Here is a 26,860-nt window from a genome sequence, read left to right as displayed (position 1 = left end):
AACAACTACTTTCAAGATAATTATTACCTTAAAAGAATACTCCAGTTTTACAAGGAAAGGAAAGTTCACCGCTTGTAATATTCTCTTCTCATTCAGTGTGTGTTCTATTTGCTTCAGTTTGACGACCTAGGAGAGAAAAAAAAAAAAAAATCTTCAGTTTAACTATGACATTTTATAGTTGTTGAAAAATTTTTCAATGTAAAACAATTAGTTGAAAGCAAGCTTGCAACTTTACAGATAATGAAAAGTCTTATGTAGTACTAGTATAGTAACAGTGCTGAGAAAGGATTAAAAAGTCTAATAACATTTTAAAGAGTAATACTCATGCAATATGGTTTGCAGACAACTCTAGAAATAGTGTTTCTTACTACATACTGAGTACAGGAATCAGTAAGGAAAACATGTCTTTACATTTTCTTAAGAATTGCTTGTGTTTGTAATGGAGATACTTCTGCAGCAAGATGACAGTTCAATAAAATCCATTTGATCTTTGGACCCTTTGCTAAGAAAAGCAGGAAATTGTGTCAGACACATTTAATTATGAATTTTGTTATGTGTGAACAGGAGTAAACTGACTAATTTTACATAGCTTACACACTAGCAAGGAGAAGATTAAGGAGAATACAAATTCAAAACTTCCATTCTTATAAACAATAGTTACTTCTGCCAGACCTTTTAATGGGTTTTGCTTTTCTGCTTAGCAAACCGCTTAGCAAAACTATTAAAAAAATTAAATGCTACCTTCTTGGAATCCATTTTAATGTTAAGCTTCTAACAAGACAGAAAGTGGCAGATTTCTGATCATTGCTCTTTCTCAGTAATTAACAATTGGTTTCCTTGTGTTAAAGCCCAACATTGCATAATTAATTATTTCCATTTTACTTAATCCCTATTACACAGTTTATCTGTATCTCATTTTAAGAATGGCATGATTTCCAAGTAAATTTTTTTTCCCTTAGGAAACAAGGAGAAAATGTACAAGAGTGATCAAAACAAGTCTGTTTTTATGTGTTCGGAAATCAAATCTAACTGGTATAAGTAACAGATAAGCAAGATATTCTAACCCTGACTGAAACTGTGTTAAAATTTAACTTTCAGATGAAAAAGGTGGTACCTATAAAAAAAAAAAAGAGCACACACTACTGTTTTGAAATAAATGTCACACAAAAGAAATAACAATTTAAAAATATTAAATCTCTTTCGAATCACAGATCTTTAGGGACCAAATAAAAATTTTGCTCAAATCAGCTCATCTGTAGCAAGTGTCCCCTTCATCACTAAAAAGCTGTAGTACTGGAATTATCTTGGCCATCAAAGTGAGTAAGCTAAGGTTTTAGTTTGAAATTGTGAAGTGTTCAGCTGCTAGACAAGACTTTACCACCCTTCCTGCATCTTCTGCTGGTTAGATACTGGAGGGTGATGGCAGCAATACCACAGGCTGAAGCTGCCGTTTAACACTTCATAATATCAAACTGGTGCCTCAGATAACACAGCTTTGCTCACATTGAAGCTCAGGCTCAGGGCATGTCCAATGACAGCTTCCTGTAGATCAAATGATATCTGGTAATGGCAGATTCTCCGACAGCTTGTTTATGTCAGAGCTTTTGTTAACAGTATTTTCTTTCCAAAAACCATTACATAATGAAACTAGTCAAGCAATGGTATGTTACAGTTGTCCTAAATCAAGGCAGACAAATAAAGGAATAACAACCCTATACGCAAAACTACTGGCTACAACAACATCTATTACTTTTTTTTTTCTTCATATCCTGATGAACCAAGCATAAGATTGGATAAAAAAGGGACACACAATGCTTTCTCTTGTTTCAAGTAAAATGCAAAAGAAGAATTTTATGCAGCCTACACATCATCTTATTTCAGACATCTGTATGTCTTCTATAATATATGAAGTGATAGAAATGTGTTGTCCCTAAACCATCTCCACTTTTTGATCAATTAATAGAAGTTACTAATATAACACTAATATATTTCTAATAGAATACCTAAATATATAATTATATATGCTATCTAAGTTGAGTTCAAAAAGCATGTATTTCACAAAGGAACACTTCAAGACTTCTGATTATAGACAAAACTATCTAATTTACTAATAGAAGACCAATGCCTAGATGCAAATAACTTTAATCCTGTGAATCCTTTACTGCAAATCCACTGCAATCATTAAAAATGTGATCTTTCGCTTTTACCAGGTAATTTTATAGCTACAGCTTTCCAATTTATTTTAGATCGAGAGGTAGCAATGAGTTTAATTAGCTTTTTTTTTTTTTTTAAAATCCTGACTATATTTATGGCAGCCTTCTGAAGTAAGATGCAATTTCCTAAATTGCTCCAGTGACAAGGACTCAGCCATTCATGAAAAGGGCTCAAAGAAAAAAAAAACAGTTGAAAATCTGAAATTTGACGATGGGCTCTCCATGCAGCAGTGGGATGCTCATCCCACCTCCTGCTACAGCAACACTCCCTGCAGGATGCCACCAGCCACACTGAGGTAATGATGAGGTAAATTTCCACATGGGTGGAAATGGTCTGGGCTGTCTTTCAGTTGTACCATGTTGGAATGTCTTTTTAATTTAATTGGATTTTTTTTAAAAATAAAAGTTAGAAACCATTGTTATAGGAGAATACTGAAGTTGCAAAAAATTGAGCTTTTCCAAGTAAAAAAAAATAATGCCAGAATTGACACTAAAAGGTAAATTTATTTTAGCTTCTTCTTGTCTGACCATTATAAAGCAGGCTTTAATTAAATGACACATTATTCAAGGTTCACGACCCCAAATCACATGTAAAGAACACCAGAACTGCAACTCGGGGAAAACGGTTTGATTATGTCTCTGCCATAGTTCCATTATATAAAATTACTCAGGAACGTAATAATGTCTAAGTGCAAGAGTCCACACTGAGGCAACACTAACTTTCATTTTGTCAGTTTATTAAATTCTTGCTAGATTAGTATTTTCTTAATATGATTTTAGTTATACAGCAGCAAAGTTATGTATAGTGCCTTACAAAGTAAGAAGAGCTCTTATATTGAGGACCTTCGAATCTACTGATCTAAACAACGTGCTTCTGAAAAACTTGCCAAAACCATTAAAAACTAATTGTATTGATAAATTCCTTTAAAATACTTCTTAGCATTCTGGAATCCTATTTTACTTAAAATTTAAAGTTTATCAAATTACACTGCTTACTTAATCTAAGAGTAATAAGCTGCTAAAAAAATGAGGCTGGAGTAACAATACAGATTCAGACTACAGCACTTAAGTTTTCAACATAGAAAATGTCAATTGTGTGACAGCTGTTCTGAGAGACAGACTACTGTTCTATCTATGCAGTTACTATAGATGCAACAGGATTATTACATAATTATGCATACAAAAAGTAATATCTCATGGGATCAAGAATGGAAAAGAAATTATTCGTGCAAGCAATTTGTTAAATTGAGAATTTCTGATCCAAAGAGTCTTTCAGAATTTTAAGCCACCCTGCAAAAAAAGTGTTTATGTATTTATTTAACTACAGCACTACATTTGGCTTTTGACAAAGAATATATAGGCCACTTTACAAAAGCTAAGCATGGAATTTAACAGGTAACATTTTATTAATGCCTCGGACACTACTTAGAGCCTCTTTAGCCTGCCATTAATGTTATTGGCCATTGTAAGAATTCTACACAATCCCAACAACTGAATCGGCTGGCTAAAAAAGTAAGTCAAGTGTTTAAAGTACCCAGTGTCCAAGTGTACTAAGTAAAAGCACAGGAAGTTGAACACAGTTTAGCCACAGTTATGAGATCTTTGTCTACAGCAAACTCTTCTGTACCTCAAAAAACACTATAAATGACACCAACCTTCTGTTTGTCCAGTATCTTCATAGCATAATACTGTTCTGTGGATTTATGTTTCACCATCATCACTCTCCCGAATGATCCTGTTCCAAGGGTTTTTTGCCTCTCAAAATCATCTAGGCCAGCAGTATTCTACATGGACAAGGATATAATGACACTACTTACAATCTAATACCCAAAGACAATTTTAACTGTATGAATTGAATTCATTTATGAAAGAAAATTGAGTAAAATTACATTTATCAAAGACAACTATAGCCAACTATACTGTTGTTATAATTTCATGCCTGTTAAATTTTAATAACAGATTTTACATCGCAGTCATTGAAACAGAAAGAGACTTAACTGAATTGTATCAACATTTCTGTAATTTGTCCACACAGATGACACATGCTTAGTAAGAAACATTTAGCAGTAAACAGATCATGAATTTAACACCCAGATAAATAACCCCCATCATGCTTCACAAACAAGAACATTAGAACATGCAAAAAACCCCAAGCTCTAGAGACAGTTCTACATGAGAATTGTCAGAAGAGTGTATCACTGAGTAAATTTTCTCAGATATTCGTTACCATAGCATTTCAAATGCTGCTTTAAAAACAACAATGACCCTCCCCCCAAAACCCAAACCCCCAAGTTCAACTTTTAAAAGATTTCTCTTAACAAGCTCCTTAACCTGCCCACAAGCCCTATGCAGTAGACTTAATACCCTTAATTCCCTTTAATACCATGGGGGAAATTATTAAGAGGATAAATTACAGTTGTGCCAATACTTATTGTTGTAAAAAGCCAGCTAAAACATGTCAATAGATTTTGAGTCTTGACATGTTGATGGGGAGCATCACTCTCAGTAAGGGAAAGTTGTTGTTTAGTATGAGCATTTCATCAGTTCGAATCTGAAGAACTGAAGAGTCTTTTCTGATGAACTTCAATGACAAAAGTGACATTAAAAATGGAAACTCCTTTAAAAATTACATTAAACTTATTTCTGTTTTCTGCACAGCTCATTACAGACTGATAACACACTGATAACATTATATAAAAAAAATGCAACAGAGAAAATTACTGAATGTTTAAATGACTTGATACCTGAGGGGGGCTTTCCCATTTCCTTAAAAAGTCTTCTTTGGCTTTGGCTAAGAACTCTTTCACTGAAAACACACAAAAAAGTACATTTTAATCAGCGTAATTCATTGTGGATGCAATGGAGATGCTTTGTTAACAAAATATGTAAACTTTATTACCAACTCTTTCTTCAACTGGTAAAATGCTATTTTGACCATGTATGAAAGCAAGCACCAATGCCTCTAGAACTTCTACAATAACTCCAGGTGATCTCTAGGCTTTCTGGACTAATTACATCATTCTACACAAATTACTTCAACTACACCAGCTCTAATAACTTCACAATACCATATATGCAAGCAGGCTTTAAGGTGATGTAAGACTTTCTTAATTTGACTGGGAAAAAAAACCACAAACACCTGACATTAATAAACAGCCGTTCCACAAAGACAGACATTTTATCTAGTTTTGTTAAATACAAGTTATATTTTCTTTCAGCTGATTAAGCGTTATGTCAATCTCATTGCTTTTTCCCCTCATCACCTTTATTTAAAGGCTGTTTGCAAGCTCCAGTATCAAATGGACAGCATTACTGCAAGCAAAGACAAAGCACACGGCTACAATGACACGGCACATTAGGCATGCCCATAGTCAGAGAATATGTATATTTAATATTAGATTTTCCACTGAAATTGAAGAAATGTATAATAGTAAAATTCTGGATGATTGTTTAAAATGTGCACCAACATATTTTGTTCAGATCATCTTTCAGGATGTTCTGGTTTTCTGAATATCAATTATCAGCCAGATCAATGCAGATTACTTAATGCACAGTCATAAACGGGAGGTGTTTCAGACAGTGCTGTGGCTCTGAAAGAGTCATAGAATCAAGAAGAAAATATCATACTGTTTCTGTGTTCTCTGAATCATTTCACATAATACAATGTTAATAACAGTGGATATTCTGTACTGTAATGTTCTGCCACAAGGAATTTCTAAAAATACTCAGCAATGTGCCAAGATTATTCGGGTCAATATCTAAAAATACATGTTTTAGCAACCATATTTTACCTCCTGATGGTCATAAAAAATTAGGTTTATAAGGGGTTGTAAACAATCATCTGATGAATCAGAACTTTTTTTGTACTTTCCAGAGAACACTAGTGTTTACACAGAGAACTTTTAAAAAAAGTCTCTTCTATTACCATGTTATAGCAGCAGTAAAAACAATTGCAGCTCTGGAGAAGGCTGGTCATGAATTTTTTTGTTTTCCTCCCCCTCCGTTCTCAAGTGTGCTGTGGGACTCAACTATCACAAAATACTCAAGGGAAGTTTATGGCTCCCACCATCACTGGCTCTGATGGAGCAGCAAATATAATGGAAATTTTAGAAATACTGTCAAAAGTTCTGCCAGACCTCAAGTTTAGGAAAGTGTTCAAAGCAGGATATCCACTCAGTAATTTTATTTTAAGAGAAACAAGTAATATCAGAGAGGAGTAAAATAGTTATTACTCTAAACTTACAGTTAAGTACAGTAAGAAAAACATAGGAACTACTTTAAACTGGTATTAAAACTCACTGAGAGTTAAAAATATTTTAGTGGGCAATCCGTAAAAATGTTTGACATATTTATCCTGTGTGGGGAAACATATTTCCATTGTTTTTAAATTATGTGGATTACTCATGTAATGACTTTTAATGATCCTAATTTGAGAAAAGGACAGGATTTCCTGTGGCATGAAATAATTTCTCAACATAAAAAGAGGGAAGCTAACAATATCCAAATTCATGCTTGATGATCCTTCTTCTATTAGGATAACAGAGATGACTTTATCAAGTAGTAACTACTGATAAAGTTTTTAAAAAAATCAATTTATGTCAAAGTAGCATGAACATTCTTTTCTCTTAATGACAAGAAAAAAAACCTAAAGATGATCATTAAGATTACCAAAAAGCTGAGTCTTCAAACTTAAGTGGCTATAGCTTAGAAACAAACATTAACACTATATAGTACAACCAAAACATGAAATAATTGGTCTCATTTTTTTCATGTTATTACAGAACATATGTCTTAAATATCCCTCATGCTATCTCCATTGTTCATATAAATTAATATTTTAAGTTTCCACATATTTTGTGCTCAAATATAATTATTCAGTATTTATAAAAATATACAATGACATTTATACGCAGTCATCTGTGTCTCTGTTCTACTTATGGAATAAAGAGTGCTGTTTATGAAAAAAATGTGATCCAGCTGGAAATATTCAAGTGGTGGAAGCATGAGAAAAATCTCTCATTTCTAGAATACTGATACGCCGCAAGCTCTCTTTCAGCAAAACTTCTACCTTATTCTACTATATTTTCGCTCTCTTTTCTTGGAAAGCAGCATTGAATATGTATTTTCAAAATAAAGCTATCTAATGGCACTCACTTATCTTAAAATCAGTATCTTTTAAAAAACAATTTCATACTCTGTAGTGTGTTTTAATAGAATTACATTTTCTGCCTAATGAGAAATTGGGTCAAATTGTGCCTGGTTCTCATTTTCAGAGGTCATGTGGGCTCCTATACCACAACACAATTCAGCAGGTGATTTCAAATAGAATTTAGGCAACTTAAGTGCATACCCTTCAGTCATTTCTGAAAATAGGACTTAGAATTTGAAACAGGATGGGCACTTTCAAAAATTATATCTCAATCACAAAACATTAGCTCTGGCTACAAGAGAACACATTTCATTTCTACTTTTCAAGTGCACAATCAAAATTTATGCCAACTGGATAGTAGCAGGCATTGGTATTATTGTGATGATGCAAACAAATAGGTTTATTAGATGATGACTTAGAAGTTTTCCTCAAGTGCACATTTTTAGCCACCTTACATCGTGATGATGCGACTCTTGTTTGCTTTTCTAGTCTTTGAACTGTTCCTAGTATCTGTGACTTTGGGCACTAATGAAGGAATGAGCATACCAAAAGTCTCTATAGGTTCCCCAAGGGTTTGCAGGAACATTCACCCACACAGATGAGATGATGAAGAGAGGAAAGAGAGAGAAGAAAAAAAAAAGTTTTATGCATTTCCACAACAAACACATAGAAAACACAAATACATTCCACCCTTTCCCCTCCCCACTCAAGAATGGACCCTGTAATAAACCAGCCCTTTCCCACACAGACAGAATGACTCATGCTAAATCACAGAATGTTTGAGCAAAGAAAAGAGAAAAAACCCAAAGGCAGCTAAATTCAGTATGAAAAAAAGATGATGCATCACAGAAATAAGCACAGTTTACAAAACTTCAGGAGCTTAAGTTGGCATGGTTAATAATTAACCTATTCCAAGACACATACAACCAAGGAACTGTTGCTAACAAAAGTGTATCCATCTTCATCGCAGCATGCTGGATCACAATAAAACCTGTAATCGGGTGATCTTCCCACTACTTAGCACTTTGTTCCAGAAGACAGCATGTGTGAATTGCATGGCATGTGGTGGATAGCACAGAAATGGCAAGCAGTCTCCAAAAAAAAAAAAAAAAAATCACAATCAAATTTCAGTCCTGTTACCCAACAGCAGCAACAAAACCCCCTGGAAAGTCTAAAATGCACAGCTGAAGTTGCTGTATGCAAATTGGAATGCATATGGCAATCCTGTATGGTCAACATACAAGTATGATTTATTTTTGGAAGACTGTCAAAAAAAAAGAACCCAGGAAAGAGATGTTGATATACAGGCTCCCATAAACACTGACAAGCAAGGATCACTCATTTATGGCTGGGTGAAGTAAAGACAAGGATGCAAGGAGTGTATGCAAAGACCAGCAAACAGACCCTGTTCAGACTGATTTCACTGGTACAGCAGAAGTCAGAGTGAAGAAGACTGAAACTAAAGGAGGAAAAGCTGTTGCTGAAAAAAAGGAACGTGCTGGGAGGAGAGAGCAAAGTACGAGTAACAGCACTGGCACAATGAGGGCCGCAGCAGTGGTCAAAACAACCGGGCGCATCAGGAAGGACACCAGTTGGAACTGGAGAGAATGCACCAGTGGTCCAGGGTTTAGGTAAGCACAAAGACACAGTGCAGACCTAGCTCTTCATGACCAGCAAGAGCAATCGTAAGCAGGAGAGGCAAGTTTTACGCAACGCAAACACCCAAAGCACGTAGTAGGAAATCTGGGGAGATTCAGAGAAAGGTAGTAAGAAATAGGGTAATGGTTGAGGAGTCACAACTGAAAGACTTCAGAAAGAGCTGTAACTTCTGCCTGTTTCAGTTCAAACCCTGGTCAGAAGAAATGCTACAGGTACACACACAGACAAGACAGAAGTTATCCCCTTGTGTACCACAGGTGGTGTGAAACTTGGCCTGCGGAGAGTCGTTCCCAGAACCAAAACAACACGCTGACAAGCAGGAAAGTCTGCTGGAAGAGATTTCTAAGGGAACTGGAATTCAACATCCAGAGGTTCCTAGGTAATACTGGCATACAAGGAGGTATTAAAAAAAACAAACAAGCAAAATCACACGAATGAAAAAAATGACCAGACACAAAACCAAAACACCCCTGAATCTTCCCCCAAACAGCAGGAGATTGTTATCTAACAGTATATTCACACAATGCACAATATTTTTGTTTATTAATTAACTTTTGTATGAAAAGTTAGCAGGCTTATAAAACAAAATTGTTAACAAAGAGTATGAGTACTATAAAGAGTACTCTGGCCTAAAACACAGTTTAAGAGCGAATGAATTGGAGGAAATCTCCTGAAAAAAATTAAAAGGGTTAGGACCTCTCAGTTGCAGGGGTGCAATGACAGCAGACGGAAAGGGGTCACAGATGGAGCAGTCCTGAGGAGTTACTGTGAATTACTTTGCCTTTCTCCCACCTCCCACGTGCACTGTATTTGTTATTCTCAAGCACATCTCCCAGAAGAGCCAGCAAGCCAGATTTTTTTTTTTTTCTTTTTTTGAGGTGGGGGGGAAATTTGGATAGGATTCATGGCAAGAACGCAAGAACTAAACTGATTAAGACTAAACATTGGGCACTGCTACAAACCCCCATCTGCTGTGCTAAATGCCAATCTCTGCCTGGTATTTAAATTGCCCTTTATCAAAATACAATTCAATTTTTGTTCCAAAATCGTAATATAATCACTTGAATTCTGGAATTAAATGAGCTATTTAATTAAATTTCCAAATTTCATTTAATGGAAAAATTAATATGTATGAAGAGATTCTGGTAAATATATATATATGTATATTTTTTTTATTAAAACAGTATTTATAGCATTAAAGATTATTGAGTTGTATACAGATACCTCAGTGAATCCTGTGGTTATGGTACCACATTTCAGAAGTGAGAAGCATATAATTCAAGTTCTAAGTCCCATTCTTACACTATTAACCTGTCATCTTAAATTTCTTTAAATTTCTCTTTTGATTAGTAGGAAATTTATCACAAGGCTTACAACAAGATTTCTCTTCCCTGGTAAGTGACTGAAAGCGAACATGACTAGAGTGTTAAATATTATTATACGCTCAGAGGAAGTAGTGTGAGCACCAGTTAACATTTTAATAGCTGGGAAACACTTCGAATCACAAATTTAAGTTGTATCATTGAAACAGACCATCAACAAGAACGTTTTGTTTCTCACAATATGAAAATGGTGGGGAAAAAGAGTCCAACGTGATAGAAGCCTGGTACAGGGCAAGTCAATCTTGTTTTAACACTGCCGCGAGACACCCTTACTGGCCTTCTTATGAAAAACTGACCAGCTATGATTTTGTCTTGTTTCTGCTCTAAGAGTTGCAAAGTCAGTAAGGCTAGATTAAATTGATGTAGAGTTATTAATATCTCATTTATCAAGTTTTTGACTTCGAGAGCAAGGTTTTCATCTTGTATTTGTTTCAACGCTAATTATGATAAAAACAGGCGATGCAGAGCAAACTAACTTATCGGCTGCAAAGGATAAGAACCTTCCTTCAGTCAAAAAAACAACCCCAAAACAAAAAAAACACCCAAAAGAAAAAAAACCACAAAACCCAAACATATGGAGCAGTCCTGAAAGAGCCCATTTGCTGGAATACAAAACCTGGAAGTTCTTAATAAATGAATGATCACATCAGAATTATTAACTGCATACAAGTTTGCTATTAAAATGGAAGCACTAAAGATCTAACTGCACGCTGTACACATTTCTATGGAATACTGGGAAGGACTGGTAAGAAGCGGAGAAGAGAAGAGCATGGACAAACCATAGAGAAAAAAGGAGAGGAACAGGAAAAACAGTAAATTAAGTCCAATTACAGCTGCAGTGCCCAAAGATTAGAAGAGAGTACTAGAATCTGATTTTTGGGGGAGCATATTCAGGAATTAATTTACAATGCGCAGCTATTGTAAAATAAAAACTGTTCTTATCCACTTCAACTCAAAATCTGGAACACAGGCAAAATCTTATTTTAATCCTGTCTGCGATTTTGAAGTCTTGAGCTAGACAGTATTTTGTCATTTTTATAAAAGCAAATTTGCAACAGTTAAGAGCTCTGTAAAGAGCCCAGCTTTACTGCTGCTTTTTTTTTTTTCAATTTTATTTTAGTTTTCAGTGCTACAGGCTGTAATTTTAAACTGTAAATTAAAGCTGAAGTCTTACTTAACGTTCACCTCTTTACTTGGCTGGCTAGACAGCAACAGCCTGCACAAGAGATGTGACAGATTTAGACAAACCAAAACAGGAGCTAGGTTTTCAGCTATGAGAGATAATACCTATCTTTGTCAAATTCTGAGCAGTAGATACTCTACTGCACACTACTGCCACAGTCAGACTGACTTCCCTCTTCTATTTTTATTAGAGATAATAAAATAAATTTTATTTCCAAATCCAATTTTCAGTCTTTCCGCCTTATTCTTTTTCTTAAATCATGAAGTACTGGTCCAAACAGAGGTGGTGAACCCTGCTAACACCAATTACAATATAACAGAGACCACTCCAGGGAGACAGGACCAAACCCAACTAATAGTCACTTAAAACGTGCATCCCTGAAATTCTGGTTAAAAATTTACTGTTTAAAATCGTTAAATTTATTCAGTCAAACACAAGCAAGTCTTGTAGTAGCTCTGCTCAAAGTTGTATATGCATATACGTCCCAATTCAATAATCTTCCACCAAAAAAATGCCAGATAAAAATCTCTGCTTTCTTAATCTAAAAGAGAATCCAGATCCAATGCTTATCAAAATTTATAAATGAATACACTTCATTAAAAAAAAGTGACTCCTCCCTCAAGACACACACAGATAAATGCCAAAACGCCCCAAACCCACAACCAAAACCTATGAACCAAGCTGGGACTTACTATTTAGGTCCTAAATTATTGATTATATGCAAGACTTCCTCAATGCAGACAAGCAGAATAGCTTCATCTGAACATCCAAGCATGGGATATGACCGTAAAGTCTCCTGCAGATTCCTGGTGGGTGAGAACTGTTTCATCCCTCCCTGCATTTTGGTCCTTCATGGTGGCACCTCTCTTTCTTACACAAGCTCTCCTTTCAAATTAAAGCATTATTAGCAACCTTTTGCTGATTATGATTAGAGCTGATTTTTTGTTCCAGTTCTCTAAATGAACCAGTCAGAACTGGCATCCAGTTAGTTCTAGAATATGTTAAAAATAAGTTTTGGCCTAAGGAAAGGAGTCTCATACCTTCTTCCTCCCTTGAAGTGTTCTTTGGAGGGAATTATTCCAGACTGCTGGAGTAGACACATTTGTAAATCTGCCTCCTCTCTTGCAACAATCCACATGCTTTGAGGCTTAAAAGTCCAAGAAATAGCAGTTTGGTTTGTTAGGTTGCAGTTCAGTGTTCAGTACGGACCGGTATAAATACAAAGAACCCCAGTCCTGTCCTTCCATAGTCACTCGTCTCTGCCTCTACCATGACCTTCCTTGAAAGAGCAAAAGCATCCTTGTGGCTGACTGCCAACCTAGGTCAGGGAATTAGGCCAGATTAAAAAGTAATGGACAGAAGGCAGAGAAGGACAAGGGAAGCTAATTTTAATCCGCAGCAGCTCCCAGTTCTTTTCATCACATGAATGCTTCTCCTGGGGTAAGGGAAGAGAGAAGTGGGGAGGAAATGGGCAAGTACGTGGGCAGAACTGCTTCTTTTCTGAAAAAGTGCCAGTTTGTGCTAGTGTAACGAGACCACGAAAGTATGGCATTGGACTACTGAAAAGGCTTCTGAGAAATAACTCTAATTTTAAGTTATTAATTTTCAATTACTGTATTAGTTAATGAAATTAACTTAAAATTTCAACTTAATAAATTGTAAGCTTAATACAATTACTTTCAAATGCAGTACTTAACACTCCCTACATATAGAATTAGTTCATACAAAAAAGGTTATGCAAAGAAATCTTAAACATGTAAAACCCTCAATTATCATACATTGATGTGCTTTGTGAATTAGGAACTAAGCTTCATCTGTGCAGTACCACCCTCTGTAGTTGTAGCTGAACTTTATCCAGCAGGTAATCTAAAATGTTGCAACTACCACAGGATGTAAAGATTGCCTTCCTGTGTGAAATGTAACAGGTACTACTTTACAAAGAAAATTGAAAACTGTGTGAAAATTGTGAAAATTCTAACACCCCTTGTTTCTGCACTGCACATATTTCCATGGTTACCCGGGGGGGGTGGGGTGGGGTGGGAAGTACATTTTAAGAATGAGTTCCAAGAACAGAATTTTCTAGGGCACTGCTATAAAGTATCTTATAAATTTCTCACATTCTTGAGTAGAGTTTTAAACCAAATTCTAGTAGTTAAATACAAATATACAAAATAATCAGATATGTGTCTTATAGTCAAAACCACATATCAAGCAAAATGTTTACAGCACCTGCTGCAGTTTTCCTCTAGCTAAGCTATCCACCCCTCTGCACCATTAAGATACTGGCTAAGTGGCTGGCACCAGCTGTCCTCTCCACATTACTGCCCCACCTTCCCTCTCTGTAAAAGTTCAGTGACTAAGAAGGATACATCTTATCAGACAACTATCACTGACAGTATGTTTTATGGTTAGATTATTAGAAACAGTAAGCATAAATCTGCAGTTACTTGATTTGATCTGCATATCGACTAATAAATGCCCTGCCAGCAGGCCATGCCTCACATAACACTAGATACACTCATGCACAAATACCCTGTTTAGAAGTAACCCATATTTTACTAAACTTGTTTCTTCCTTACACTCCAAACCAAACAACTGCAGGGGCTGTTCACTGTATGGATGTATTTTACAAGTTACTTGAAGAGAGCAATTCCTGTGTTGCTTTTTCTTTTTTCAAATATTTCATAAGGCAATAAAATAACAGTAGATACACCAATCTTGGTTTAACTGCACTCGAGTCTAAATACACTTCTCACAAAGCTACTTCATCCCAGCCATCGCATTAACAAAACTACACATATTCTCATATACGTGTGGTGGGATCAGTAAGACACATCCTCACAGCTGTCAGGATAAATCAGCAAAATAGCTCTCCATCTCTTCGCAAGATTTGAGCTTCTGAGATACTGCTATACTGTTGCATCTCCTGCAGAACACACTTTCAGTATTTACAGGAAAGGGTTGCCTGCAGCAACTAGCCAAGCAGGAGAAGTTCATTTATAGCCTTAAATAGCAGAGAGACTGACTTCCTGAATAAGGAAGTCTTATGTAAATAAACACATTTCACAATTCAACACATCAAGCAAACAACAAGTTTTTGTTTGCCTCAAGATTAGGGCAGGCAAAAAGTAGGTAAGAGTGTTTACTATCCATTCTGATAAAGAACGGGACTAGAGATAAACTGGTTAAAGTCAGTTCTTATTTGGACAAAAGGCAGGCATAAAACTTGCACAGAACTGAGTTACAAACCTTAAAAAAAAAATTAGGTAAAAAGCCCTAAACTACATGATTCTTAATGGGCTGGAGCATCTGTCAGCAACTATGCAAACTTTGGCCTGCAACAGCAGTACCAACAGCAACTCTTAGAGGAACCAGCACCAAATAATTATATAAACAATTAGAGATGTGGACTAGAAACCAAGGAAAGAAGAAAATCTATCTGGTAACAAAATATACTCAGAAATGTAACAGCAGGGACTACAGGAAGTCACAATTCAAGAGACACAAGATTACAACACACCAAATGCCCTTTGGAAGAAACCTCAATTTTATTACACTAACTTTTTCCTTGTACCCCAAACCAAGCACCCTGAGGTTGCTGTTCGCTGTATGGATGCACTTTAAGAACTACGTCAACACAGCAACTCTTGTGTTGCCTTTTCTTTTGCCAAATATTTCATTCAAGAATCATAACAAAACATGAACCCAGGTCAACACCTAAGAAATTTTCCTAGCATGCTGTCAGAGGTTAACAGGCAACATTGGGGAATTTTTGAAAGGAAGAAGCCATTAGAGACACGCATAGGAAGATGTATAGTTCTGGCACCTGGAAATTCCATGGCATCCTTCCATTTTCTGTAGTCTTTTCAGCAGTGGGAACAATTCATTGCTACTTGTTGTCCCTTGCCCTTAAAAGATATTCCCAATGCACATAACTAAGATATTTACACTACCTCCCTTCACCCTCACTCCTGAAACATTCCTATTCTCCACTGTACACAAAGCTGGACAATAATTCAACAGTCTATCAGCATTGCTCACGCTCTTTCCTCATACTGCTCCATCTGTCTCCACACACATTTGGTAACTACCATCTTCTGAGTGTAAACGTCTGTATCAGCAACTACCTCTATTTGCAGTATTTGAAAGTACTAGCCCAATCACGTGCTTGGTGATACTTGGAAGTATTAAGCCTATTCCTAGTGAAACAGGAGATCTGACAGAGTAGCACCTTTCAGAACTGGGAGCCGGGGCTATTAAAGTTACTTGGCCTTCCAGTTTTATCTGTTCAAGAATGTTCTGCTGTTCAAAACAAAAACCCTAAACCAAAGAAATAAAAGGACAGTTTTTCTTTCAAGTCTTTCCAGGAGAAAAAAAAATAAAAATCATGTAACTGGAGCTCTCCTGGAAAAAAAAAAAAACAAAAACAAAAAACAAAAAACACACAAAACCAAACAAAAACCCCACAAAACAAAAAAATAAAACCAAAAAACCCACAACCCTAAGCCAACTGTACTTGCAGTTGAAGAAAAATGTATCACTTTTTCATCGAGATTTCACTTGCATCTTGGCAATCTTTCACAAGGAGAGCATCTGATTTTATCCACTGACAGGGTGTAATGTAACACCGCTGCAGTGAAGACAGCCACAAAGGAGCATCGAAAAGCAAAAGTGGTTTAAATAGGGAAATGTTTACAGCAAAGACTTAATCTAATCCTCACCTGATGGAGCAGGAGATAGTCACCTTTCCCTTGTTAAAATTAGACTTCTCATTTATAGATCTTTTTGCTTGGGAACTGACACTTGGTAAAAGCTGCAGCTATTTATTTCTATTTTTAATGGAACTGGGAGCCTGGATGTCAAGATGAATGAAATCCATAGATGAAAATTGCAGAATAAAGCCCCAGGGAAAAGAAAAGGAAACAAAACAATCATACACCCCTCCACCCACTCCCACCCCTCCCAAAACAAAAAACCAACCCCAAAACAACCAACAAAACACCTGTAAACTCTTTTGTTCACCTAGTTTGTAAGAAATTGTTCCCTTAAAATTACTCAATCATAACAGAATACTAAAAATAAATTAAAAAAAACCCCACCACCCAAGCAGCAAAAGTCAAAATTAAGAGAGCTGATTTCCACAAACCTTAATTCCTCTGGAAGCTACAACCTAACTGCAAGAGAAACAGAACAAGGTGATAGAAAACCCAGCCCACTAACTGGTGAAAAGCAGAGACTTTCTGACCCAACGAGAGACCTCTCCATCAGCAGACGAACGTGGCCGTATGACGTAGAGGAAGCGCAGCGAGGCTGTAGGGGCACCCTCGCTTTCCAGAGAGGCTGAGCAGGGGTAGGTGTCGGCGGGGAGGTTGGGTTGGCGCTGTGTCCCTGCGGTGCGAGCACAGCACACAGGCAGGCCGTGAGCCTGTGAGGCCACATCAGGTCCCCACCAGCTCACGCTCCCACCTGCCAGCATCCCCACAGGGCTGTGGGGAGCACACGAGGGAGGCTGGGCTGCCTCTTTCGGGGACAGCCCGCGTTTAGGTTTACTTGAACAGCCATGATGTCGTAACATAAATCTCCTTAATGTACGGACAAAGTTCTGAAACCCTGCCTTATAGATGTACGAGTTTTGACATTTGTATATTGTACTTTGTACACCAAGGAAACGACAGTCACACGTTTCTTTCCAGGGAAGATGACCTCAACACATTTGTACGAGATAAGTATATATAAGCTGATATTAAATAAGACAGTGGGATGACTCCTCCCACTCTATCTCATGCCATGCACAGAAGTGAAACCTTTGTAAAAATGGTCCTTTAAATTTGTAGGATAAAGCAAAACCACACAGATGCACACACAGAGAGATACACACAAACCCCATATACGTGATTAACTATTTTCTCTTTTGAAGCAATCTCTAACCATTTCAAATCATTTTCCAAAGCTCCAGACTATCTGCTTGAAACAAAAAGGCATAATTTCAGAAACTAACATGTTTGGGCTTTTTGCAAACGATTTTCAAAGGATATCTGTTTCTAAGGAAATAAATGTACAGAGTTTATATATTTAGATACAAATTTCAGTAATATTCCAATATTCGTAATTCCATTAAATTCAAAGTACCTTATAATAAGTAGTCACAATAGTTTTGGAAAGCAAATACCTGCCTGATAAGTTTACTGGATCTATTACAGTATCTCAGTTCAAATAAGACTCCCCTCCCCTGCCTCCATGAATGACCTCAACTATTCTGCTATCCCATCATTTAGAAAGAATAAAAACCATAGAAGAACAAGCTGGTTCAGATGAAAAACAAAAGCCAGTTTAGAATTTTTAGGTGATGATTATAATAATTTCAGAAGCCTCTCCGATTTCTATCAATTCACATAAAATTATTTATTATGAGTGGCACAGAAAATTAAGTGAACCTACATGTATATAATTCAATTATAATTTTTTCCAAATCAGATTCTGTGCCTTCCTTAATGATTTGTAACAGTTATTTCTAAAAGAAAGCTTTAAAATAGGATTTCAAATACTAAATACCAGTTACGCAAAGCAAAATATTTAGTAAAAACTGCAAGTCTTTAAGACTAGTAATTTTTAATAGAAACCTACAGTGACTCGATTGCAAAAACAAAGAGATCAGTAGTCGATGCAGCTATGCAGACAAGAAAGGGAAACCTGGTAGATTTTTCCTGATTGTGAAGACGGAACAAAAAAATAGTGTCAAAGGTAATAGAAAAGACTTACCATTCATGCTGAAAAGCTAGTTTTCAGAAACATATTGCTCCTAAGATTAATCCAACAGTTGATGAAGTATGCTAATCTCTACCAAATCAGTGCTTCAATCTCTAAACACACTTAGACACTAACTGGAAAGAGAGAGCACACAGAATCCAGAGAGCTCCTTATGATGCAAAAAAACCTATGAAGCACAAGATACCAGTAGTAAACCAAAATCAATATTCAGGACACAGGTATTTGGTTTTGCTCATTAACTACTACTGTTCTGACCAATGCTACCTATTCATGTCTATAGCAACTCAAAATGGCAGGGGGAAAAAAAAGCATGCAAACACCAGGAGGTTTTAAGATGTTCTCAATTATATCAAGCACTGGTTGTTTCCATGGCAACCTTAGACCAGAATTATCTGTTGACTTGTACCCAACTAGTAGTTATTCTAAAGCTTTAATCAATTCACACAACGTATTCTGTACATTATTTCATATTTCACATGTATTTTTCTCTCTACACACACACATATATATAGTAATTATTCAGCTAAATGTCTATAAGTCATTCCATGGTATTTGAAATTTGAATCAGTTAGAGACCAAATAATATTCCTTTGACTATTCATCACCCACCCATTGGCAATTTAAAGACTACGACGATGACAGAAAGATGCACTAGTGACTCTCCTGACCACTTAATTATCCAAGTTGTTAATATGTTCCCTTATAATGCACAGATTTGGAAAATACTCTTATCAGTTCAAGAATAAAAGATTCACACTGATCTTACTGTCTCTACACTCAAAACCAAGCAGTCTCATTCTCCTTTCCTTTCCCATTTCTATCTTTCAAAGAGCAACAAGCAACTAAGAAAACAAAACAAAAATCAAATCATAGGTTCCATATAGTTTCAAGTGGTCACATTCAAGACATCTAAACTAAGAATGAAACGTACCATTCTGAGGACTAACGTATCACATCCCTTCCATCTTTTGGCTGTGCAGCACAAGTGGCTTGGCTCCCAGTTCAGGCTGTACAGTCACACGTGTGTTCAGTCAGTTTTTTAAAAACAGACTCTGAGGCCCATGGTGCCCTGAGCCACCTCTGAGGATTTTACAAGACACATTCGTATCATGCAACAACCAAGAATCCAACGAACGTCAGAAAAACTGTATGTTTTACATACCAAAATAACAAAGCAAAGATGTTAAATTTCAAAATCAACCACTGAAAAACCCCTAAGGCCATAGACCACATGGCAAAATTACTCAAACCCACAACACTAGAAGACTGACAACATGAACAAAAAGTCCACCCAACAAGGAGCAGCTCCTTCCCCTTCAGCAAAGCCACAGCTTCAGCAGTAACTGCTTCTAAAAGGACACACATAGAAACAGACTTGTTACAGTACTTCATTACAGCAGAAGGTATAAATGTATTAACTTCCTTTTCAAATGGATTCTACCTCAAACCTAAAGCAACAAAAATTCTGTGAATTTACTTTCCAAACTTTTTCCAGAAATTAAAAAGGCTGCTTTTGCCTTGAACTTCAAGAGTAATTCATGCAAACTATCTGCTACGTAGCTTCACTTAAAACCTTACACCAACATTTCTAAGTTGCAGTGATATGGGCAGAATAGTTGAGAATATTCAAACATCCTTAGAAGACAAACACCAGTATGCTGCTAAAACACTACTTATTCATTAAACTTGCTGTGAAATTAATCTATGACCTGAATGCAGGGACCCTATGCAATTCTATGACATTAAACTCTCAGCTAAAAAAAACAAAACCAAAAAAACAAAACAAAAACCCTACTCCCCAGCCTCCCCCCCCCGTTTCTCTTTCATTTTCCACATAGAATGTTCACAGATGATGTATCTTTCTGATGATATAATTAGGAGTCAGTAGTAGACAGAAATACTCCCTCCACTGTACTCTTATCTTCTCTATCACTCCTTCAGCTACAGTGGTAGTGAAATGAGAATCTTGAAATGTAGACTTAGTCCATGTGCACCTACAGTATTTTTATTTATTATTTTTTAAAAATAATCTACAAATTGAGAGTAGAGGTTCAGGATAAAGATTCAGAATTTTACCCCAAAACCAAAGCTACATATTCAACCACCACTCAGTTACCAGCTCAGTACCTTTGGCTCAGAAAAACTGCATGCAACCACTGTGCTTAATTATGACTTAAAATAGCATTCACAGAACAGCCATTTTCACCATGTTTATCATCAAGAGACACCACAGTCTATTTCCTCATCAAGCATGTCACATGAGGAAGCCTGCCTTAAATAGAGGGGAGGAAAAAAAAACCAGTAGGGACTTGTACACAAACAGGTCATAATTTGTAAGTGTCAGTAGGTCAATACCATTTTTTCCTTCATGCTATATAAACAAAAATGCTTCAGTGTTATTTTTTCAAATAGCTATTTACACAAAAAAGAGCTTCTACATAAACACAAGTATGTGTCTATTTTTACCAAGATGAACATTCTTTGGAGAAGTGGAAGCTCAGGATTTATGCACTTTCATCATTTATCTTCCCAACAAAACTAGTCAATCCTTTCCCATCTCATTTGGGAGACCTAGATTTAATCTATTTTAGGTCAACGCATTAATACCTTTTTGTTTCCATGTTTACTGCTTATCCTCTGAGAACAGATTCACTCCCTACTCATATAATATTTTAAATTGCAAGCAGGGAGATGTATAAACACTAATTTTCTTCATAGTAGCACTGTGATACTAAGCATTTCCAATAAGCCCTATTTTCAACTGAAGTAATTGTGGTATCTCAAATCCATCAATGAATTTGAAATCTGGAACAAAATTATCACCAATCACCACATTGTAACATTTTAAAATGAGTATTTAACCACAGAGACAATAATTGCTTTGCAAAATAATGTATGGCTTTATAAGAAAAAAATTAAAATCAAATGTCAATTTATGCAGATTGTGATATTTTTTGAAATCTCTCACTTTTATTAACCAAAATGCAATCATAAAAAGTTTTCATCCATACAATACTGTAAACTGTTCACTAATTAAGAAATTAAAGCTAATGATAGTCAGCATTCCCACTCTAAAATAACATGCAATAAAACCAAACACAATTTTATATTGTTTACCACTGTATAAGTGTTCTGATCCCTTAAAATAAAATGATGAATGATAAAAAGCCCTACAATTAGAAGTTTAATCTGTGCAGCAATGTCTGCCTATTTCAAAGTTTAATCATTAAAATCTTTAATGAGTTTTCTATTTCTGCTGAACTAGCTGATTTAATTTTAAAATAAAGGAAGTAATTTAGAAGTAAAAATTGAAGGGGGCTTGCCAAGACAAGCCAACTGTACTTTAAGAGAAAAGAAGGGATGAGGGATAAATTCTCCTGCCAGCCCCCAGTCCATGAACCTGCTCCCCATCTCCCCCTGCTTGATGCAATATGCTATTCTTCAAATTAATACCTTTAGGTAATAAATTGTAAAATCACCCTCAGATCGTATCACAGATCAGTGTTCATATCTAAGTACAAACATGCAAGTTCTTCACTTGCTAGGCAAACTGAAGAGTGAGTATCTATAAAACAAAACCCCCTACTTACTTGATTTGTCCCATAGGACAGCGAGTTCAGAGCAATGTTGGCTCTCATTTTCCAGAGCTGCTCTCTGTTCATGCGCACCACTCTTTGAATGCCTATGGAAAAGGCGATTAGCAAAACCTTCCAGTCTCTGCAGCGCTGTGGCTGTCCCTGTGCACTGGTTACAAGGTACCTCCTTCTGAGCTGCCATCTATACACACTGGAGACTTTTACAAAAGCAAAAGAGAAAATATCTAAAGAGAACTGGACAACCCAGAGCCACTAAGAGCTATGCGTGTGTCAAGCTTCCTGTATGCAGTGTTTTCTAACCACTACTCTCTTCTACTTCCTGTTAAGAAAAGCTCTATAATGTACTGGTTTACACTGCTACAAGTTTCTTGCCATGTCAATTGAAAAGTGGTTGTTTAAAAAAAATAATTGCAATAATTGCTCTGGCACATGTCTTTACAGCTTTTTCATGCATCACACGTTATACACTTTATGTTAAAATACAATTAACAACTTGTTCAGAAGTCAAGATCAGAAGGTAGATTTTTTTTTTTTTAAATTTACCACAACCACGCGTGAAAAAAATAAAAGTGACTATTCTGCAGTTCCTTCCATTATTAAGAAGATGGAGTACTACAATCATCGTAGCAAACATAACCAGCTGTAATCTAATCATTAGTAATCTCATGTTTTCAACTAAACAGCTTCCTAAGCAAGAAGGTTACTTGTAAAAACTACTGAATAAACTGTTATTTTATGGGGGGGTGGGGGTGGGGGTGGAGAGAGTCTTATTTTCCTCCTCTGAGAAAAATCAGACTGAAGAAGTTGAATTCTAACGTACATATAAACACAACTGCATTATACTTATCCAAACTAGGTTCTACTTACTCCAAGAAGGAACCAAATGCATTTAACTTTTTCAGGAATAAAGTACCAGAACAACCAGCGCTGGCAGATGCTTATGTACTAGCAGCATGCTCACTCTCCCAGCCTGAGGCAGTTGGAAGGAGAGTCACAAAGTCACAGTCACCAGCTCCCAACATTGCTTATGGGAAAGCTTTGCATGCAAGTGTCCTGGAATTGCACAAGAAAGTTCTTTCATTCACAAGAAATTCAAGTAGTTTCAACTGTACAGTAAGTCTAGAAAGCCTAATTTTTCATGGCGCAAAACATAGGGAAAATACATTGAAAGCTGTATTTAACATAAGTTATATTAATTTGCAAATTATGTAATTTTGCATGCTAATACTAAACATTTTTGTGAAAATGGAAATACATACATTAGGCAGGTTTCCCAGTATATCCTCTGCATGTAGAAGACGTGACTTCTTTAAAATTTAGGCTATTCTTAAGAAAGATTGAAATAACTTTTCCACAATCTGTCTCCTGTCTTACAGTCAACACGTGTTAAAGACATACCTCTTATTTTTCACCACCATACTTCTCACTGAATAGTTTTCAAATGTCAGCAGATATCCTTCCCTGGACATTACATAACTATTTCATAACAGCTCTGTGCTTCAGAAAAAATATCCATGATGACAAACCGCCTATGATGATGATACAACAATAAAAATACCAAGGGACAGACTTTACAGATTTGGCTACATTCCTCCTAAGGGGCACTTCCAGACTTCTTGTAATTGGCCTCAGTGAACACAACAGTTTAAATTTTGACTCCACACAAAGCAGAGAGACACACTTTCCCTTTGCTTTCAGGTTCCAGATACATTCTGGAAATGTAATTTTTTTTCTCCAGCATCTGTTCAAAATTTGGAACCAACCCTGGAGGCCAGCCCATTACAGGCCCTTTTCCACCTTCCAGCCTTTCACCTGCTTTATCACAAGATCCATGCTGACTTCCATGACATCCCATTGGTTCAAGGCTCTGCTGCCAGAAGCAAGAGCTAGTGAAGATCATGGGGATCAATTTGCCTTATCAGGGGTCACAACTAGGCAGACAGGATATATTCTGTGCCACATATAACCAAACTTTATGACAGAGTAACGCTATGCCACCTTCCACACAGCAGTATAAGAACTACTTAGACAATAAGAAGATGCTTATTTCCCTGCCTGGTGAACTTTCTGGGGCTGGAAGAGCCCCTCTGGAATTGTACAGCCGTGGTGCCTTGTAGCTCACTGCCAAGTCTCTGGGCATCCAGGGAATCCTTCCAAGAGACTATTCTTTTCTTTAACCTTGGCTGTTTTCCCCAGTAAACAAAGCCACCTGCTAGGATGGTGTGCTTGTCTTGTCTCTCCTCTCCCATGGTTCTGAACCTTTACTAAACTATTTCGTTTCCAAGATCTGAAAGAGGGTAATTTACAAAATTCACATTGCTTCACATTACATAAGTTAGAGTCTGCCAATCTTCTAAAGTCAATGGAGAGATGCAGGAACTGTCAGAGAGCAACTCTGCCCACCAAAATTCAGAGTTCTGAATGCACCCAAGTGACTAACCTGGACGCTTGAATTAAGTCCAAAAATAGTAAGCAGAAATATCCATCCTCTGAGATCACAGAAGTGAACTGGTTTAAGTGAAAACACATTATCAAAAAGGGACTGTTAGAAGATATCCTAAGAGAAAACCTGGATTTGCCAGGATTTTACAAACTACTGTCAGTGAACACTGTTACAAAAGTTCTCCACATGCAAAACGTGAAAAGAAAGTACTGGTCGTATTTTTACACAGATAGTAATACACTTCCCTAATCTAGGAAATTTTTGACATTGATTGGCATTGCACATGATAATACAAAATACTACCACACTGACTTTCTGTGAAGCCCACATCCCATATGGACTTCAATGTCTTCAAACGAAGTCCACAGTTTTTAAAGGTGGAACCTCCTATTTCCTTTCACTTAATCGTTCATCTTATTGACATACTAATCTTCCAATTCTATGCAACGTTGATTTATCCACACCAAGCAGTTTATACATTATATATGAAGCACAGAATCCACAAGCTCCAACATAGTATTTTACCACTCCGAAGCTCATTAATCAGCAATGGATGATGCTTTATCAAAGGCAAAATTCTGTGGCTCTGCTTGTCTTAGGATTTCCACTTGCTAGCCAGTATTGCTTTTCCTTAGAACAGTTTGTAAATTTTTAAATACAATTAAATGCTTATAAAGGCATGTGCAAACAGACTTGAGGCAAACAGCCTGGAGCTGGAAGAACCACCTGAGCCAGCTCTGACCTAAAGCTCTGCAGTGCTTGTGGTTAAGCTCGTACACCCTTCCAAAAGAGCAAAAGGTGGCTGTACTCCAGCCAGACCATGAACATCCAAGATGTTCTACCCACTCAATGCTACAAAAGTCAGATCAGGTGTGTGTCAACCTCTATGCACAGGTATGACCCATATAATATCAGGTCTGATAAGGATGCATTTAACTATCACTGAATAACTTCTACTCTACAGACAGTCTCTTTGGCCTAGGAAACTTTTCTGTTAAAAAAAAAAAAAAAGGCTTACTTTAGGTCAGTTATTAAAAAAAACATTACTGTTTGAAGACATTAAGACTAGTCAGTTGCCATCCAGGCCTCCTATTAGTTTCTACAGCCAGGTAGTGTTGAAAATCCCCTTTTTATTCCTGTTTATTGCAAAATAACCCCAAGCTGCCCAGGCTACAGAGTGTATGTGCTACCTGGTGGACACCAGGCAGCTCAGAACCCCGGCGCCTGATTGTGCAACATCGGCAGAGGGGCTCCGTGCCGCCGTGGTGATGCCCTTTGCCTGCAGAGTCTCATCTCTTTCAAAGTGCTCCCAAACACACTCAGGTCAAAACAGTCAGGCATACAATTTAAGGAAAGGTTCTACAAAAGATAACGAAGTTCCAACTACTCCTTGCAGCCAAAGTCAATACTGAAATATCAAGAATTTCCTTTAGGCAGAAATTTTATTTTCACTAAACTGTAACCACTAAATCTTGGCAATATTTTAAAATGCATTCAAAAACCCAGAGCAGTGGGTAAGAGATTCAGCTATGAATGTGAATGTTGCATGTTTAAGCTATAGCATATTCATAAATACTATTTCAGTAAAAATTTTTAAGGTACTCTCCCACAAATCTATAAAAACCAACATAATGACGATCGCCATAGAAAAGGGCTAACATTGTGGTACTCTAATTCGATAAAGGCAAGAACACTATTTATATTTTTCCTGATAGCCAACCCACAACCTTGTGTGCATTTCCCAGTGGCTAGTGCCCCATGTGTAACTCTCAACCACAGGTGACACCACACAGCACTATACCCCAGCCACTATAACCCATCTTTCAAATTCTTGCTGAAAAAGAATCAGGAACAATGTAGCTATTTGGACAATTTATTTTTCATAGTCTCACCTAAAACATCATTTCTCAATTTCTAAGAAGCAATTCTACCCTACCAGTCAAGCCTGAAAAATTAAGGATTAAGAAAGACACCACCTTCCTTTCCTCAAAGAACCTAGATGGTTGAGTAATGGCATGACTTGCACAGTCCTGCTTTAACTGAATACAGAAAAATGCACACATTATAATTTTAAAATAGTTAAAATGTTTCCCAAGTAAAGTTACCATGAAATTCCTGAATTTTAAAGAAGTACAAAATAGAAAAACATTTAAAAATACAGCACACCTATGTATCTTTGAAATGCATTTAATTTATTCCTAGGATCTAATGCCATACTACTTAGTTTCAAACACAGAACTGAAATACCATCACACTATGTCAAAACTGGGAGTGTCTTCTCTAGTGCTTAATGAAGGTTAACCATTAATATCCTGCAATCAAAAACATACAGGAGTTTTAAAGACAATTAACAGCATTCCTTGACAAGACCTTGAAGAATGGATCCATGATGCAAAATAAATTTCAGATCACCTAAATTTAGGTCTGAATTCCAAATTCTGAAACCTAGTATTTTCCTGGTTACCTA

At 36.6% G+C, this 26,860-nt stretch overlaps 1 protein-coding gene across 3 annotated transcripts in view; it reads right to left on the bottom strand.

Moving 5' to 3' along the window:
• The window catches only part of LOC104167339 (cAMP-dependent protein kinase catalytic subunit beta), a 35,346-nt gene extending 13,215 nt beyond the window's left edge, over positions 1-22,131 (bottom strand). Inside the window, exons 1-4 of one of the 3 annotated variants that reach the window (XM_009707570.1) lie at positions 21,945-22,131; positions 4,958-5,019; positions 3,869-3,997; positions 28-126 (exon numbers count right to left, since the gene is read on the bottom strand). In XM_009707570.1, the coding sequence (XP_009705872.1) occupies positions 28-126; positions 3,869-3,997; positions 4,958-5,019; positions 21,945-22,131 (477 nt within the window). Of the gene's footprint in view, positions 1-27; positions 127-3,868; positions 3,998-4,957; positions 5,020-9,979; positions 9,990-13,390; positions 13,401-21,944 lie in introns of those variants that run through there. The other 2 variants (XM_009707572.1, XM_009707571.1) reach the window with 2 other exon arrangements.
• Between the last annotated feature and the right edge of the window lie 4,729 nt (positions 22,132-26,860).

This window comes from Cariama cristata, unplaced genomic scaffold (genome assembly GCF_000690535.1).
Source record: "Cariama cristata isolate BGI_N322 unplaced genomic scaffold, ASM69053v1 scaffold18969, whole genome shotgun sequence".
Classification (NCBI taxonomy): Eukaryota; Metazoa; Chordata; class Aves; order Cariamiformes; family Cariamidae; genus Cariama; species Cariama cristata.
The sequence above is the reverse complement of the archived record's forward strand: the minus strand, read 5'-3'. Positions and strand labels throughout refer to the sequence as shown.